This window comes from Eublepharis macularius, chromosome 2 (assembly GCF_028583425.1).
Source record: "Eublepharis macularius isolate TG4126 chromosome 2, MPM_Emac_v1.0, whole genome shotgun sequence".
In the NCBI taxonomy this organism is placed as follows: Eukaryota; Metazoa; Chordata; class Lepidosauria; order Squamata; family Eublepharidae; genus Eublepharis; species Eublepharis macularius.
In genome coordinates this window covers 128,745,420-128,765,022 of record NC_072791.1, presented here as the reverse complement: position 1 = coordinate 128,765,022, position 19,603 = coordinate 128,745,420, and the positions used below count along the sequence as shown (strand labels likewise).

At 42.4% G+C, this 19,603-nt stretch overlaps 1 protein-coding gene across 3 annotated transcripts in view; it reads right to left on the bottom strand.

Annotated features, from left to right (window-relative positions):
- The window catches only part of NCR3LG1 (natural killer cell cytotoxicity receptor 3 ligand 1), a 56,652-nt gene continuing 37,049 nt past the window's right edge, over positions 1-19,603 (bottom strand). For all 3 annotated transcript variants that reach the window (XM_054970868.1, XM_054970869.1, XM_054970870.1), the window contains 5 exons: positions 18,336-18,650; positions 15,146-15,457; positions 12,691-12,996; positions 9,956-10,021; positions 1-3,841 (listed from right to left, as the gene is read on the bottom strand). In XM_054970868.1, coding sequence (XP_054826843.1) covers positions 3,504-3,841; positions 9,956-10,021; positions 12,691-12,996; positions 15,146-15,457; positions 18,336-18,650 — 1,337 coding nt within the window. In that variant the 3' untranslated portion in view covers positions 1-3,503. The remainder of the gene's footprint in view (positions 3,842-9,955; positions 10,022-12,690; positions 12,997-15,145; positions 15,458-18,335; positions 18,651-19,603) is intronic.

The window sequence follows — 19,603 nt, the reverse complement described above, 5'->3', positions numbered from 1 at the left end:
GCGCTGGAAGTCATGGGAGAAGCGGTGGCCCTTGAGGCGGCGGTGGCGGCGGGAGTACCGGAGCCTCCTCCTGCAGCTGTAGCGGTGGTTCTCCTGGGAGGACCGGAAGCTCCAGCGGCTGTTCTTGTGGCTGTTCTTGCGGTGCCTCTTCCTCTCCTCCCGGAAGCCCTCCCGGCACATCAGGGGGTAATTCCTCCAGTCTCTCATCTGCTGGCTCCTGAGGTTGTTCCGGTGGCTGCACCAGTTGTTGCAGATCGTCTATTAGTACGAGCGGTTGCTCCCTCGGGAAGTTACATGGTCCCGGGACAATAGCCTGCAGGGTCGCCAGTCCTTGGCCAACAACTTGGCTGCTGGTGCCCTCTCCCTGTGAGGGACCTTCTTCTGATCCTCCAACAACGAGTACGGAGAGCAGGTGAACAGCATGTGCTAAGCTCTCCTCCATACTACAAAGTCTCTCCTCTAACATTTGTACACGTCCCGGGGCCGCCATGGCACCCACCGCTTCCGAATACTCCTGAGGAGGTTCATTGGGAACTTGGGTAGTTTCCATATATTCTGCATAGGAAGCCGTCGCCCGAGGCCACAGTCGAATTTCTCCCATGCCCCGGGCCCCGTTACCTTGTTCTTCTTCCGATATCCCCGCCAGAATTCCTTTCGCTAATCCAGTTACTGCTGAAATCCCAGCATCCACCGCTAAAGTTCGACTCTGTAATTGTACCCAACTTTGTTCAGTCAGCTCGCGTTGCCCCGTCCACGGGGTAACTTCCGTGTAGTCCCAACTCATCACATCGCGACGGGAGGTTTCCCACACCTGGGTACTTTCCGAACCTCTTCGGTCCCACTCTAATTGGTCGGCTTCTTGATTCCAGTGATACCACGGTTGGCTACTTGAATGTTCTGCTATCGATCAGACACTTCGTTTCCCATCCATTTGCAACTTAGTAAATACTGCACTCGCTCTCCTTTCCCCCGTGTCTCTCGGCCTCGAACCCCACTGCCTCGGCGTAGGCAGGGATATCAGAGGTTCTGCTGCTGCCCTGGGCCTAGTATCTGGTGCGAGGGTATACAGCGCAGTACGTCTGGACTCCGTTCCTCCCTGAACGGGTCGTGGAGGTTCCAGTCCTTCCAAACCAGGGGAGGTATAAGGATCAAACAAAGAGTCCCTGTTGGACGCGGCCTTGGTATCCGTCTGCCCCGGTTTAGGCATTGGAACAGATGTGATTCGTAACAAAATGTCAGACTGTGGCTTCCTAAAAGTTGCAATCCAGCCTATCTCTTGCAATTAGACATGAGTCCATTGGTTCCAAAAGACTTTACTGAATATAAATAACCATTGTAGTCCACTGACCAAGATGCAATATCTTGGCTGGTACACGAGTATTGTTACGAATGACAGGCAAAGGTTAAGATACAGAATAGCATAACTTAGCAAGTCCCATCCTCCCCCCATAGTTCTCAAAACAAACGGCTTGAAGCTGAGAGAGTGAAACTTCCCCAAGGCTGGAAAGGTTGTAGTCATAACATTCCTCTTCTTGAAGATAACTGTTACTGGACTGCTTGTCACCTGCAAAAGAAGAGCTTAAAACACTGACAGGATTAAAATGGAGTCTCTTTGGTTAGATCACATGAGAAACATAGTCAGACCTGACATTGCCTTCATCCAACTGGGATCAATGAAAAAGGAGGAGGGAATGCCAGCCTGTCCACCCTTCTCTTTCTAGAGCCCATTGTATTTTTCCCCACAACAGGCTTTGTTGCTAGTCTGAAATATTCCTGACTTCCTTGTAGCTTTTAAAGGTATAGAGGCCCTATCCTAGATGGCATTCAGCTATTCCAAATATGCCTTCCTGTAGTATATATTACTATGTGCAACTCAGCAGAAAACATGGACTTGGTTCTCAAGCAATTCTAGTTTTAAAAGCGATGAGAGTTTATTTTATGGAAGACTGACTGGAGGTTTAAAAGTAAACTTGAAGTGTTCAGTAAGATTTCACTGTCTCTGCAGCAAATGATTCTTCATACTATTTTGGATTCAGTAGCAGGAAGGATATGTGATACAAAATATGTCCCGTCCCGTCCCCTACTTGGGCTATTAAAAGAAGACAGCCTCAAGTATATTGAGACTACTTCTGTCTCACTAGGCATACATCAGGGAGACTATGTGATTCCTTGGTTTAGAAGGGCAAACTGTAAAAAAAATCATGCATAGGATGAAGTACAATCAACCTTGAAAGATGCTGATCAAGTTTAGATTTCAGAAGTTGTGCCAGTCACAGGTGGCATCAGCTTTCTCATTGCTTTTCAAAATAATGATGGGTATGCAAGAGGAAAGGGGGCTAGGGCTTTAGGAAGTCCTATGCTCATGCTTGTAGTCGAATGACTTCCCTATGAGGGTATAGACCATGCCCTTGCTTCACACATATAGTATATAGTGCAAAAATTGATCGAAATTAGAATATAATATTTTAATTAATTGCACTTTCGCTTAATTTTAAATCTTCCCACACAAAATTTCTTTTCAGTCACCTCTGATGTGATAGTCAGAAGGAATGAACTAATCTCTGAAGCAGAAACCATACATATACTACCCCTTGCAGTGTGTCAACCTGTACAAGAACCATTCTGGCAGAGTGGCTAAAGTGCCAGACTTGGAGACTTGGCTTCAAATCATCACTCAGTCATAAAGCTCACTGGGCAAAACTTCCCTCCAATGTGGCCAAAACTTCCATGTGGATGCTCGGTTGCTGCTGAGAATCCCTGTGCTTTTACAAAAGCAAGTAGAGTTGCACAGAGAATTGTCTCCACGTGGAAGCAGCCCATGGGTAGTCCCCCAAGAGGGCAGGACTTTTGACCATATTATGTCAGCCTTTGATCTATTTGTTCAGCTATTGGATCAGGGATTTTTTTTGCTTTTAAAAAATCATTAATAGCAGTAATAGTTAGAATGATACATTATTATATTGATCTATTACTACAATTTATTAGTTCCCAAAATTCATTTTTAAAGTAAAGCTCTAGCTCTTTTCATTGAGAAGTCAGAAGAGGAAATACACTGGCTACACATTTCTTCTTATAACTTCACAACAAAAAATGACTAGAGACTTAATTTTAAAAAAGGAGAACTAGTATATTGTTACAATAGACCATTATAATGTTATAATGCTATAGCGATCTAGCAATTCCCATCATTTACAAAGAAAAAGCCTGAAAAAAGCTCTCTCGTAGCAAGGGGAAATGGCAGCTATGGAGGGCAGAGGCAAGGTAAGCTAGGGCAAAACTTTCATGTGGATGCTTCCACCGTCCTCCTGGCTTCCCAAGGAGACCCCCCCATTCCTTGTGAATGCCTGTGCACATTCACAGCAGCAAGTACAACTGTACAGAGAATTGTCTTCATGTGCAAGCAGCCCATGGGTTGTCCCCCAAAGAGTAGTCAACTGGGCACATGTCTTTGTCAAACTGACATGAATTTTATGAAAGCACTGGATTTTACTTGTAGATAGTCCTTATTGTCTTACGATGTTACTTTCTCTAAGGTCCAAAATATATGTTTCTTCCCAGTGTTCAACATCCACAGAAACTTCACATTTGATTTCACATTCTCGCTCTTCTTTTTCAGTTTTAAAAGTCACATACGATATAAAACCAGATCCATCATTGCAGGTGGTGTTTTGTATTCCTTCATCAACTGGAAATATTCCCTTGTACCAGGAAACACAGGCTTCTTTTGCTCTTTTTCCATGTACAAAACAGCGAAGTGTCACATTCTCACCTGGTTTTGGGCTGCTGGTGACACAGTCTATCTTCAGTGGATTAAGAACCTCTTCATTGGTGACACTGTAGCCTAAACAATAATACATTGGAAAGGAAATTATTTTGAAATTAATACTGATCACTGAAAGAGGTAACTCATTTTTCTTAACAGTGGACCATTGTCTGCTATTATTATTCTCCAAGAAGGGAACCTGCAAGATTTTCCCCCACCAACTCTGGTGCACTTTTCCTTCCTAAACCTCAAACTCTGCCTAACTCCCCTCCACATCTTTGTCTCATCATCTCCACTAGGTCCAGCTCTCAGTCCCTTCTTCTCCCCATATTGGCTCTGGCTGTCCTCCCCTCCTCACCAGTTCCGGCCACTGGCCTCCTCTTTATTGTCACAGCCACTATGATTTATATACACAATTTTGAGATGACAGGCCAATTAAAAAAACTATCTGAACTCTGTTGTTGTTGTTGTTGTTGTTGTTGAGATGTCTGTGCCTGCACAGGTATTGCTATCTTTTAGCAGGAGTTACCCCATATTAGGAGTTTTTATTGATATACTAAATTTTCTCTGCAAACCTGAGAGTTCCACTGGGATTGTAGAAGCCTGAAAGCAGGGGTCCCCAGTGTGACGACTATGGGCACCATGATGCCTACCTGGCACTCACCTTTCACGCACTCCTGGGCTATGCAGTAATGTCACTTCTCTGAAATGACATAGTGCAGGGCATCATGCCACCCCTAGGAGTGCTCCTGCGCTCCTCGGCAGGCCAATTTCAGCCCATTTGGGGCTGAATCAGGCCAGTTTGGGGCCTAAATTGGCCCACTATGAAGCACAGGAACTCTCCAGGGCCCTTCTATCAGTGCTCCTTCACTCCACAGCAAGCTGAATTGGGCCCATTTGGGGCTGAAATCAGCACATTGCAGAGCACAGAAGCACTGTCGGAAGGGCCCTGGAGAGCTCCTGTGCTTCACAGTGAGCCAATTTAGGCCCCAAAATGCCCAATTCAGCCCGTTTGGGACCCAAGTTGTCCCATGGAGGTGCACAGGAGTATGCCATGCCGCCCAGGAGGCTCATTTCCCTACCTTTTCTCCCCGCCAGCCAGGTTGGCAGAGGTTGGAGGGTGGGAGTGGGGGAATCCCCTGCCCCCAACCGGAGACTTCCGTAGAAAAAAGGGAGGATACTTCCTCAAAGATTGCCACTAAACCAAGGAAAAGGAAGTGTGCCACAACCAAAAACAATATGCAATTATATTGTAGAAATTCGGAAGTAGTACATAGCACACATGAGAGACCATTTACAATGATAAATTACAATTTTGTTCAATTTCCCTCTTAGGCTACCATTCGCAAATTAAAGACAATGGAAGCACGACAATGTAAAGGTCTATGTACAGGGAGAGGTATAATGTCCCATAATATATTATTTTGTGTTGTTCCAAGCTGCTGGTAAGTCAGCTGGGGGGGTCGTCACTTCTTGACCACGAAGCTGTGCAGTCGCGATGCCAAGAAGGAAGGGAGAAGCCGATTGTGGAGTTGACACGGAGCGATGGATAGGCAGGGTGGCAACGAGCAATGCTGGCCTTATCACACTTCGCTCATTTCAGAAAGTTCCTTCATCAGGCCACCAATTCTATAATTGTACAATACTACTTATAATAAAATAGAAATACAATAACAGACACCCATACCAGCAATTCTTATGGCAGAGTTACTTACAATCATAATTCCAACAATTTTAAACAGCAGAGGACTCAAGACATCCAATCTCCTGCATTATGTGTTGTGACGAATTCAAAGGTGAAACTGACACGCCTCTGAACTGTCTTATACAAAAGTGATGGGTGAACCTTTAATTAACTTGCTCCACGTATTTAAACCAATTAATACTATTAAAGATACAATGTAATTATAAACCCGACAATGTGCAAAAACATATATGCATAAGAAAGTGCAATAGTGCAAGGGAGATCCTATGTCTCTTTTGATTAATTGATTCTGATCCTTTTAAAATTATAATGTGATAAATATTTTTAATATTTTAATAATTATTTTAATAAAATATTTTAATACTTAGTTATTAATAAATCCACTGATTTTCCTAAAATCTTTTAAACTTTAATTATTAAATTATATGCATATGTCGGGTTAAGCCCTTTGAAAACAGTATTAAATCCTGTATATGGCTCATTCAATTCTTAATGGGGGCAGGTGGGGGGAAGGAGGCAGGAAAGGAGAAGAAGATGTTATAAGGAACTATTTATAAAAAGGCTGAATATTGGATCTCATTGTTAAGGCCATGAGGGATTATTGTTCTTAGTCGAAAAATCCATCTGGTTTCTGCTTGTAAGAGAAACCGATTCATATGGCCCGGTCTCTGCAGAGCCTTCAGAACTGAAAATTTAAAAATCTTCTCCGTATGATGAATGTTCTGAAAGTGCTGATAGAGTGGTGTTTCCTGGTTGTAAGTTTTAATACGTGAAATGTGCTCCTGAATGCGCTGGCGGACCGGGCGAGTAGTGCAGCCGACACAGTAAAGAACAGCTGCACTGTAAGAGGTACACTACGTTGGCAGTGCTGCAAGTGGAAAAGCACCTTGAAAACAAAGGGCGATGTAAAGATGGGTGTGTAACTGTTTTAAGGTCAACACACAGTGCACAAACACTACAGTGGCCGCAGGGGAAATGCCCCTTCGGCAAGCTAGTTGTTACCTGCGGTCCTTTAAAGTCAGAGTGCACTAAATAATCTTTCAAACTTTTCGTGCGACGATATCCAATTTGTGGTAAAGAGTCACATCTTGGTATATCCAAAAGGATATGCCAATTCTTTCTTATGATATTAGTTATTGCCCCTGATAGAGGTGAATAATCTATAGCCCAAGAGATCCCAGTTGTATTGTTGTCACGTTTTTTATAGGTTAACAGCTGGGTTCGCCCATCACTTTTGTATAAGACAGTTCAGAGGCGTGTCAGTTTCACCTTTGAATTCGTCACAACACATAATGCAGGAGATTGGATGTCTTGAGTCCTCTGCTGTTTAAAATTGTTGGAATTATGATTGTAAGTAACTCTGCCATAAGAATTGCTGGTATGGGTGTCTGTTATTGTATTTCTATTTTATTATAAGTAGTATTGTACAATTATAGAATTGGTGGCCTGATGAAGGAACTTTCTGAAATGAGCGAAGTGTGATAAGGCCAGCATTGCTCGTTGCCACCCTGCCTATCCATCGCTCCCATGTCAATTTCACAATCGGCTTCGCCCTTCCTTCTTGGCATCGCGACTGCACGGCTTCGTGGTCAAGAAGTGACAACCCCCCAACTGACTTACCAGCAGCTTGGAACAACACAAAATAATATATTATGGGACATTATACCTCTCCCTGTACATAGACCTTTACATTGCCGTGCTTCCATTGCCTTTAATTTGCGAATGGTAGCCTAAGAGGGAAATTGAACAAAATTGTAATTTATCATTGTAAACGGTCTCTCATGTGTGCTATGTACTATTTCTGAATTTCTACATTATAATTGCATATTGTTTTTGGTTGTGGCACAGTTCCTTTCCCAACAGGAGACTGGCAACCCTAGAGTGGAGCCATGGGGGGCTCTTGCCCAGCACAGCTTCTGCTTGGTCTTTGGAGATCTGATTGGCTGAACAGATTAAAATAATGTTGCTTCGGCAGCAATAGCCACTACAATGTTGGTTTTATCATCTCAATCCCCTTTCCCAGTGTGTTTTTAAAAATGATTCCTCTTCTCCTCTGCACTTGGACTTCCTTTAGGTGTGTTCCTAGTTCTGCCTCCTATGACAGCTATTTTCTGGTTGCTTACACCACCCTGTGTCAAAATTCCAAAGCTGATCACAGGTTCAAAAGGGTTGGGAATTCCTGCCTCAAAGGTATTCCTGCCTGGTTCCATTGCACAGTGAAATTCTGAGAGGGCAGCAGGGGGCTTTTCAGTGATAGTTTGATGTTACTTCAGGGAAAATCCAGAAGTGATGTCATACCTTTCCATGAATCAATGGATACTTTATGATAAAATCATAGAGTTTCTGGTGATTTCTAGAGCCAGTTTGGTGTAGTGGTTAAGAGTGTGGGACTCTAATCTGGAGAACTGGGTTTGATTCCCCACTCCTCCACTTGAAGCCAGCTGGGTGACCTTGGGTCAGTCACAGCTCTTCCAGAGCTCTCTCAGCCTCACCCACCTCACAGGGTGATTGTTGTTGTGGGGATAATAATAACATACTTTGTAAACCGCTCTGAGTGGGTGTTAAGTCATCCTGAAGGACAGTATATAAATCAAATGTTATTACTATTATTATTATAGAGAGAACTGATGTAACTTCCAGGTTTCCCCTGAAGTGATATCACACTGTTGACCTGACAGCCTTTTAAAATTTATCTCCCACTGGGAAACAAGAGGCAGGGCCAGGGGATCTCCTGCATCTGCTGGGTGGGGGCAACCCCCTTGCATAGATTTTTCTGTCTCCACTCATGCTTGTCCTTGGCTATCAGTTATAGCTGTTTTCCACCCATGATTATGATGTTCAGCTTTCAGTGATTCCTTTATGTACTCTAGTCACAGAATATGACGTTTTTGTTCATAGCACATAATATGTTTGGGGTTTATTTAGCATCTAGATCTACATTAAGATGGAAACTACAATGACATCTAAGAACTAAGGGTGAAGGAGGCACTGAAAGAAAACAGCACATTCTGTGAGCAACAAGGACAATTGCTGGGAAAATGAATGAAAATAGAGCAACAAAGAACCCAAGGAACCATGGTTATGGTTCAAGAGGGGACTGGATAAACATTTAGAGCAGAGGTCCATCAGCGGCTATTAGCCACAAGGTATAGATGGAACTGTCTAGGGCAGTAATGCTCTGTATTCTTGGTGCTTGGGGGGGGAATCAGTGGGAGGGCTTCTAGTGTCCCTTCCCCACTGGCAGACCTCCTGATGACACCTGTTGGTATTTGGCCACTGTGTGACACAGAGTGTTGGACTGGATGGGCCACTGGCCTGATCCACACGGCTTCTCTTATGTTCTTATGGATGAATGGAAAAAGGGAATAAGACTTAAAGGGAAAGAGAGCTGTGGAGCAACAGCGTAGCCAGTTTAAGAAAGAATTAGATGTGGGGTGGGGACTTTGTAGTGAGGATTCTACAAAGGAAAGTGTTTGTTGAGAAAACTTCTGGTACTTGCAGACATCCTGAAAGCTAGAACCATCAAAGTAAAAGCCTATATAAACATATCCTATCCCATACAACAACTCTGACTATTCTGCTTGTTTTGACTTGCTGCAACCCTCAAGGATCTTATGAATATATGAAGCTGCCTTGTACTGCATCAGACCACTGGTCCATCAAAGTTGGTGCTGTCTACTCAGACTGACAATGGCTGTCCAGGGTCTCAGGTGGAGGACTTTCACATCATCTACTACCTGATCTATAACTTTGAGATGCCAGGGATTGAACCTGGGACCTTCTGCATGCCAAGCAGACATTCTCCACTGAGCTCCAGCCCCTCCCCTCTTAAATGGCATTCTTTTTCATTTGACAGTATCTGTGATGAAACAATATATCTGCTCTCACAGGCAAGCAATAATCAAAGGTGTGGCTGTGAGTGGAAGAGAAGAATATGCTATTGAGATAATAATGTGTTCAAAACTAGAGGATGTGAAGCCAAAGCAGGCCTTCTAGGATGCCAGGATCGACTGCCCTGGCCTGCTAGCAATGGCTTTCTGTTTCCAACAGCACACAGATCCGTTCTCTAATTTCTCTCCTAGCATGTTGAGCATTCACATAAGATACTTGTGTGGCTTCTGCAGGCTCTAAAGCACAACACAACCTGAGAGACTGCTCAGGTTCTTTTCATGTCTCAAAGGATCTGGAGAATGAGGGGGTCTCCAGTGAGACTGAATTAACTTTGGGGCAACAAGAAGCAACATGCACTGTCATGCTGATTCTGCTTGCTTCAAAGTTCAGAGAAACATGAAAAATCCCCCCTACTCATCCCATCCATTGTTTATGCAAATAGTGGCTAGAGAGTGGCACAGGACAAAATTCTTGGGTGCAAAAGTTTTATAACCCTGTACAGCTATGGTGATCTTTCAAACATGAAGAAATGTTATGTCAGTTTTTGATTATTTACTATTTAAGGTGTTTTACCTAAGTTTAGATATAATACTCACTTCTTGAAGTGCCTATATGATTGTGGACCAGAGGTAATGGTATTTGTTCAAGACTACCACAGAAATCTTTGAAAATAAGAAGAAATAATGTTAATTTGTAATTGTGAACATATTTCAAAGTCTTGTAGTAGATGCATCATACAACCAAAGTATATCGTTTAGTTTATTTGGTGTTTAACCGGCCCTCCCCGCAAGTGGGCTCAGTACGGGGTAAAACAGTCATAAAATACAATTGCAAATACAAATACAAAGAAGAGACAGACAGACAGACGAGCTGTACTCGAATACTGGAGACCGGTGGGAGGCTCAATGATGGTCCTGACGCTGGCCTCAACCGTAAGCCTGGTAGAACATCTCCGTCTTGCAGGCCCGCCTAAATGATACAACATCCTGGCGGGCCTGAGTGTCCTCAGACAGAGAGTTCCACCAGGTTGGGGCCAGGACCGAAAAGGCCCTGGCCCTGGTTGAGGCCAAATGAGCCTCCCTAGGGCTAGGGATCACCAGTAAGTTCTTACGCGCTGAACGAAGCGTTCTCCAGGGCACATACGGGGAGAGACGGTCCCTCAGATATGCTGGTCCCAATCCATTTAGGGCTTTAAAGGTTAAAACCAACACCTTGAAATGGATCTGGAATTCCACGGGGAGCCAGTGAAGCTGCTGTAGGATTGGTGTAATATGGGTCCTATATGGAACACCCATCAAGACACGAGCAGCAGCGTTCTGGACCCGTTGTAGTTTCCAGATCAGACCCAAGGGAAGCCCTGAATAGAGTAAGTTACAGTAGTCCAGCTTGGAGGTGACCGTTGCATGGATCACTGTCGTTAGGTCCCGAGCTGAGAGATAGGGGGCAAGTTGCCTGGCTTGCCGCAGGTGGAAAAAAGCAGTCTGGGCAACAGATGTGACTTGGGTCTCCATAGACAGGGAGGAATCCAAGATCACGCCAAGATGTTTAACCGATGAGACAGGCACCAACGGGGCCCTCCCAAAGGCTGGGAGATGGAACCTCACATTTGACAGCCCAAGGCCCAAGTACAGGACCTCCGTCTTTGCGAGGTTCAACTTCAGTCTGCTCTGCTTCACCCAACCAGACACGGCCTCCAAAGCTCTCAGAAGGGTATCTGGGGCAGAGCCTGGTCGGTGCCCATCAACAGATACAACTGGGTGTCATCTGCATTGTGGTGACAACCCAGTCCGAAACTCCGCACCAGCTGGCCAAGGGGGCACATATAAAGATTGAACAACAGGGGGGAGAGTATCACCCCCTGCGGGATGCCACATACCAGTGACTGGCGCGTGGACACCCTCTCCCCCAGTGCTACCCTCTGTCCTCGACTGTGGAGAAAAGAGACAAGCCACTGCAAGGCCGTCCCTCAGATCCCCACATCGGTGAGACGGTATACAATATACAATAAATATTTCTGAATACATATTAACATGTTAATATTACAGTCAAGCAATACATCATTGTAGGCTTTTTTCAAGTACAAGACAAAGTCACAATGAGACTGGCTCTATTCACAATAAATGCAAAAGTCAGTAAGTTAAGATAATTCATTACAGTTATTTTTATATTTCATAACTACTAGTGATATTGATGCCATTGAGGAATACTCACACATTATCTGAAACACAGGAGTGGAGGTTAATGCTGCCCTTCCCAAACGGCAACCTAGTTGTCTGCATTTGCAAGATGGCCTGCCACAGGATTTGATTTCAGTGATCATAAGCACATAAATGAAATCTGCTGGCTCAGACCAGGAATCTATAATGGCTAACTAGATGCCCTGCAAGGGCCAACAAACAGGGCATAGAGAGACTCAACTGTGGAGAAAACAGGCTCGTGTGGCCATTTTGGCTCAGGAAAACAGGACAGAAGACTAAAACTCCTCCTTCCATGTGGTACTTGTGAACTGTACCTGAGCCCACAGCAATTGGGAAGCTTTTATATATTTAAAAGCTTCAACCTACCTCCTATAAAGAGCTTACCACAAAACTATGGGCACTGGAAGGAGGTAGATATATCTCAGGGCTTTACAAATTCCTTTTGTGTTATGGGCTAAACAGATTCCCGCTGAAATCTCTCTCCTCAATGGTGCTCTCCACAAAAGTGTAGCACTGCCCTGACACAACCTCCCTTTCCATCCACTCATGCCAGAATAGGCAACTGAGACCCAGCCAATGACAAGCACGCATGAGCTGTGAATGCTATAGACATTCCTTGAGTCTACAACCAGTGCTGACCTGACTTGATAATCACAAAACATCCTGTCCAGGAACAAAACAATACCATCAATAGAACATATGGAATGATTCCCTGAATATAGCTGGTCTCATGGTCACATCTAGTCCCTGTTGATCAGTACATATCATTAAAAAATTAAGAAAAATCCTGCAACTAAATGCATCATCTGAGGTGTAAGATGTTGTAGTGGATTGCAGACATTGCAGGAGAGTTCTCCTTTTTGTATTACAGCAGGGCAAGTGAATCTAGTATGGAAAATGAGGTGACTTATGTCACATGTCATCAAAGAGAACATGGCCACTCTCTCACCCTAGCAATCATATTCCACACAGGACTCACTAGGGCAATGTGGCCAAATTTTCCATCAGTAACTGCAGTATTTACTTAAGGAAAGATGTCCAGATCTCTCACAGAAACTGAAAAAGAGTTTCATATTCAGTACTGAAAAATTTAAGTCAGTTGATAATCTCACAAAGTGAATAACTAATCTTACCTTTGCTTTTCAGCACAAAGGTTTGTTCTTTAAATGAATTTGTTTGGCGGTGATGAACCTCACATCTAATTGTCTTCCCAATGTCTGTTTCTTTTATACTGATCTGTATTTTGCTGGTAAAAGAACATAGCTTATTTTCTTCAATATGAATGTCACTGGGATCATTGACTTCAGATATTTTTTTCCAGTCTTTGTACCACACCACTCGTATATAACACGGTGCAAAATTTGTTATGGAAGTTTCAAGAGAAACTTTCCCAGCTTGCTCTGATGTTGCTTTTATTTCAGACACAACAGGATGTTTGGCTGAAGAGGAGAGAACACACTTATCTGAAGTAACAATGTGATAAAACACATTTTTGGATGATTCTTATTGTGTACTAATACAATTAGATAGCATAAAGTAGGTGCTTCAGAGGTTGCAATAAAATAGCAGTTATGGGTCTAAGACTGCATTCCTATGCACATTACATGGAAGTAAGCCACACTAAATAAAATTAGACTTACTTCTGAGTAAACATGCAGAAGATTGCACTGAAAGGTATGATCCAAGAGACTGCTGGTTCAAATCTTACCTCCACAAGGAACTCATTAGCAACATAATCCTAACCACTGTTACATCCTTCTAAATCCATTCAAGTCAGTGGGCACTGGAAGTGGCCTTGGACAAGCCCACTCTCTGCCTTAAATGTTCCTTTCTGAGAATCACAGTGGCCTACCTTACAGAGCTACTATAAAGATTAAAGATGAGAACATGGAAGGAGCGTTTTGAACACTAAAAGGCAAAGAAATCATACTGTGCTTGGGGTAAGAATGGACTGTAAACTAAATACGAGCAGTCAATGTGATGTGGTGGCAAAAAAGGCAAACTGAGTCTTGGGTTGTATCAAAAGGGCCATTGCATCGAAATCACAGGAGGTCATAGTCCCTCTCTATACTTCCTTGGTCAGGCTGCACCTGGAGTACTGTGTGCAGTTCTGGAGGCCTCACTTCAAAAAGGATGTGGACAAGATTTAGAGGGTGCAGAAGAGAGCGATGAGAATGATCAGGGGTCTGGAGACTGAACCCTATGAGGAAAGGCTGAGAGCCTTGGGAATGTTTAGTTTGGAGGAGACTGAGGGGGGACATGATATTGCTCTCTTTAAATGTTTGAAAGGCTGTCATTTGGAGGAGGGCAAGGAGCTGTTCCAGTTGGCAGCAGAGGATAGGACCAGAAGCAACGGGCTTAAATTACATGCAGAAAGGTACCGGCTGGATATTAGGAAAAACTTTTTCACAGTCAGAGTAGTTCAAAGGTGGAATCAGCTGCCTCGGGAGGTGGTGAGCTCCCCTTCACTGGCAGTTTTCAAGAAGAAGCTGGATGAACATTTGTCAGGGATGCTTTAGGCTCATCCTGCATTGGACAGGGGGTTGGACTGTATTGCCCCTTCCAACTCTGTGATTCTATGATTCTACTTGACTTCCAAACAGCATTTTATTGATGGTTGTTGGGGGTTTTCCGGGCTGTATTGCCGTGGTCTTGGCAAGACCACGGCAATACAGCCCGGAAAACCCCCAACAACCATCGTTCTCCGGCCGTGAAAGCCTTCGACAATACAGCATTTTATTGGTTCACATCATACTTTGTGAACAAAAACTGTGACTTTCTTCATAGGTGGTTGTCTGCAATGCTGCTCTAGGCAGCTCCATGTGGCAAGGCATATGTGCAAAATGGATCTCATATGGCTTGGGGATTCCAGCTATGCTGATGGTTCTTTTTTCTCATTGTACTTTGGTATTGTTGAAACAATCATGGTAGTACATATCTTTCTTCTACATATGATATACCTTTCTCTAATTTTGTTCATAAGCTAGGAGGATTTAAAATAGCATATTAATAGTTTGTCTACAACTAAGTAAAGTGAAAATTTTGAAATTCTAATATATTTAAATTTAAAATCCTTTTTCTTCATTTGATTTTTACATCTATACATGTATTTTGATTTTTACATTCAAATTTCACATCTATAGGGATACATGGGTGTTTAGCAAACACACTAGTGCAAAAAGATTTTTCTAAATGCTGGTGATAAATGCTACCACAAATAAAGTAGATTTTCTAAATGCCGGTGATAAATGCTACCCCAAATAATGTTGGGAACATTTCTAGTCTTTTATTCAATTTTCACCTAACTTTGCATTGGTGACTTTTCAACAGCAATGAATACAAGTTTGCAAAAAAAATTGCTTGATTTTCAAAAACATGGAAGGCATTTTCCCTTCAACATATTTATCTTTAAACTCAACTTGTCTAAGTAAGTGAGAAGCATTATTACCAGTACAGCAAAAGCTACAAATACAGTACAGTGAACATTAACATCCTGTGGCATATATATATATATATGTGTGTGCACTGTTTGTTCCTTAACTAGTACCATACTGTTTCAAAAGATTAAAGAAACCACCGGATACATACCTGGGAGCTTTAGATACACACTTTTTGTAGTGGGTTTTGTCAGCTTCTTGTGTGTTACTCTGAAACAAATTGTTTTATCATAATCTAAAGCTGTTGGTTCCAACTGCAACCGTGACAAGAGGCTAAAAGAGTTGTTTTGATCCTCAGTTGGCCCCTCTGTGAGCACATCTTTGTTTATTAAATCATCACCACGAAACCACTGTATATTAATGTCTTTAGGATAGAAATCCATGACTCTACAGGTTAGAGACAAAGGCTTCCCATATTCAGCATCACTTGGATGAACAATAATATCTGAAATCTTGGGGAAACCTGCAAAGTGCAGAAGGTAAAAAAAAAAAGAGAGAGAATGTTTTACAATTCAAAATATTCAATTTAATACTAAAAATGGCCAAGGCTATTACCTCAGGGAATACTTTCTTCATATATTCCTCTCCCTTCTGTGACTCTCCTCAACCATCTACCTCTTACTCAAGTATAACTCTTGAGGATCCAGGGTAGGGCTTCTTGTGGGGGGCTCTCACCACAAGAAATATTCTCCCTCAGAATGTTCATTGGTACCTGCCCTCCTTAAAACATTTGTGTTTTTTAAAGTGTTTTCCTCAAGAAATTAATTTGTATGGGTGTTGATTTATTTTTACTATTGCTGTGAGTTTTTACTTTCATTGCCTTTTTAGTTTAGAGGTTGTATTTTTAGAACTGTTTTATCCTGACATTTGCATTGTTTTATTGTGCACTCCTTTGAATGTTGATAGCAAATGTAGCATATAAATATCTGGAATTAATAAATGTCTACATCTTTCCAGTCATTAGCCTATATATGATCCTGAATGTCAAATCTGTAGATGAGGTTCAGAAAGGGAAATGAGAAATCTGAGGTTGCGTGGCCCTCCCGCCTCACTACAAACCTAGACGAAACTGTAGAATGTGATTAATAGAGTCCTGTCAGTACTACAGACTTGATCTCATTCAATTGTCATGATGTTCCTCAGGAAACCCTGGAAATTAGGCATCTTTCATGATGTCTCAGCACTAGAGATGGGCACAAACCGCAATACAAACTAAAGTTCATCATGAACTGGGCTGGTTCATGTTTCGTGAACCAGCAGTTCATGAAAGCCCATTTTCCACGAACTTCCATGAACTGGTCTGCCAGTTTGTTTGGTTTGTGTTAAACCCCAATACCCCTTTCCCTGCCACTTCAAAGCAGCAGGGAAAGGGGCATTTAAACCCCCAGATCAGCTGCTTGTTGGGGACCTCCCCGACAAGTAGCTGATCCAAGCCTGAGGGGGTGAAATGCCCCTTTCCCTGCCGCTTCGCAGCAGCAGGAAAAGGGGCATTTCCACCCCCGGATCAGCTGCTTGTCAGGGATCTCCCCGACAAGTAGCTGATCCAAGCCTGCAGGGGTGAAATGCCCCTTTCCACGCCACTTTGCAGCAGCATGGAAAGAGGTATTTAAACACCATGAACCAGTTTGCGAACTGGGGAAAGTTCACGAAAGTTCATGGTTTGTGAAATGGGACGAACCACAAACTGCAGGGTTCGGGTTTTTTCCCGGTTCGTGCCCACCTCTACTCAGCACCCTAAAATACAACAATTTAAAAGCAACCATGGGCAGACTGATGCCAACCAATAAAAAAACAAATCCACATTTCAAATCATAGTCCAATATGGGCAAAATTCAGAAGAAGCTATAGCAGGATTCGGGAGCAATGGTAGTCTACAATACAGTCAAAATTATCTGATACCCATATGAAATATCAATGTAAATACACTGGTTGTTTTAGAATAAGTCACAAAATTGATACCTCTGATTCTTTCTGTGATCATCTATCCAGGTTAGGATACAGGTCTTGCATCTTTTCTGGAATACTACTGATGGATTCTTCCTCATCTTCTACTCTTTTGCTTCACATTCTAAAATGAGCTGTTCTGTACTGCTTGTCATATTTGTAATGTGTCACTAGGGCTGCTTCCACATGGGGACAATACACAATAAAGGACTCATTCACAATGGCAACAGAACGTCCACTGAGAGGTCCTCTATTTTTTCCTCCTTATAAACTCACATCTGCCATTCCATCTCTGCACGAGCAGAGGAGTTTTTGCTGACTTTTGTTGGTGCAATTTTCCAAACCTCCCCACTCACATTTGCCTCTATTTTCCATCCCTGTCCTCTCACACACCCCTTTCCTCCCACTACCACCAGAAGATTTTTTGCTGTCAAAAAAATCCGTAGTGATTTCCCTCCTAGTGATTTTTTTTTTAAAAATGGCAAAAAACCCACAAGAGGTGGGGAGGAGGAAAGTAAGTGTGAAGGGATAAGGAGGAAAATAGCACATGTCGGCAGAGAGGTTCCCAATTTCTTTGACTCCACTTTTTCCAGTGAAATTGGTGAGAAGCAGGTTGGGAAACATTAGGAGCCAAATCTTCATAAACCACAGAACACAATGGAAGGAGCACAGTGAAAGACATGCTACAACCCTGTTCAGGCTTGAGAGCCAGACAGAGCAAATCCTCTGTGTGGAAGCAGCCTATGTGTCGCTATTGTTTTCTGGTAAACTGGGTCATAAATAATCTGTATATCTGACATCAGGAAAACTCCTAAATGCAGTTTCATGACCTTCTACTAGAAATGTTAGGTCCCTTCAGAAAATAGTTTGCAAGTTTCCTTCTGAAAAAGCCAGGATTATTAAACTAGTTCAAGCTTTATTGTAGTAACATCCTTGAAGCAAACAATGAAATAGATCTAGTTTGAAACAAGAAGACAGGAAGAAATAGGGGTCATATGGGAGGTCATATGGGAATATGGGAGGAGGTAGTTGTGAATTTCCTGCATTGTGCACCTGTTTGGACTAGATGACCCTGGAGGTCCCTTCCAGCTCTATGATTCTGTGATTCTAAACCTGTCAGGTTCTATGCAACCAGGTTGGATTCATTTTATTCAAGTCATGCACTACAAATAAGACATATGATTGGATCCCTGGAGGAAAAGAACCTCTACAACATGTGGAGGGAAAACCTTTTTTCCTCCAAATAGATTTCAAAACAATTTATTAAAGACCCACACAGTAAAAAGAAAAGAAAATGAAAGAATGTCACTTTATATAAACAATATCAGTCTATAGAAACTCTTTAGACAGGAAACCCAAGTAGCTGTGTAATACACATAAGCTATTTGAGTAATCACCTTTTAACATAAGTTTGTATGCATTTCTTGTAGTTTTGTTGCAGTGGTTAACTTCAACCACAAACTCCACTCCATGGTCTTCTGGCTTAGGTGTAAATGATGCTTGGCTTTTCATGCAATACAGATTTGATGTTGTGTCCAAATATGGCTCTTCTGTATTAATTTGAGTGTGAGTGAGTTTTTCAAAACCTCTTCTCCAACAAATGTCACACCTAGGTGGGTTGAAATCTTTCAATGAACAAGACAAAGTGATGACTTTCCCACACTCTGGCACACCAGGCTCACAATCAATTTGGGAGACTTTTGGAGTACACACTGTTAATAATAAAAGCATGTTAACAGTAAGTAATATTGTTAGTATGCTTGAAAGAAACTGAGAAATAAAATCATGGACCTTCCTATTGAATGCACACCTTAATGTGGTGAGGGGGTTTGAGTGAGTCAGTGAAGCTGAGAGCAACACTATCAGGTGCACAGGCTTGGTCAAGAGTCTAACCTCCTGGTAGAGTCACTCAAGGTAGAATGGTCAGAGCTGAGACACTAGACTAAGATGCATCCACCCCCTTCGGGAATCAACAGTCACATCAGCAGAAGAGAATTGAATGTTCTCATGGTGATGGGAGTGGAGGAGTTCTTGAAGATTAGCTACTGGGCAGCAGCAGTAGTGGAAGGTGACACTGGCAGAGAATCTTTCACAGACAATGGCTATGTTACTTCAACTAACACTTGTTAGTACTGTGCAGAAGAAGGCAATGGTAAACCACTTCTGCTAATCTCTTACCTTGAAAACTCTATGATTAAAACATTTGTTTATTGTTTTATATTTTTACAGAGCAACAAATGGCAACAAGGAGATAAAACAAAAGACAAGAAAAAGACAAAAAAGGGGTAGCTTATATTGCAGGATATTATCATTCAGAAATGGATTTAATGGATGCATGTTAAATTATAGCCAAATTGAATAGAACTATTCAATTACTCAGTCAAATTGAACATTTTTAAGAGTTATATTCTGGAAATTCCATAAAATAAATTATGAAGCCATTATCCAAATTATCTTAAAATCATCTTTTGTATTTCCCCTTGAATTAATCTTATTTGTTAATTTTGCAAGTGCCACTATATTTCTTAATAGGGATGTGTGCTTCGTGTATCCGATTCGGGTTTTTTACCCGAATCAGGCACGATTCTGAAGGATTTGGTATTTCCGAAATTGGGATTTGAATCGCTTCAGAAAGTTTCGGGGCAGCCGGGAGCAGTACTTTGCC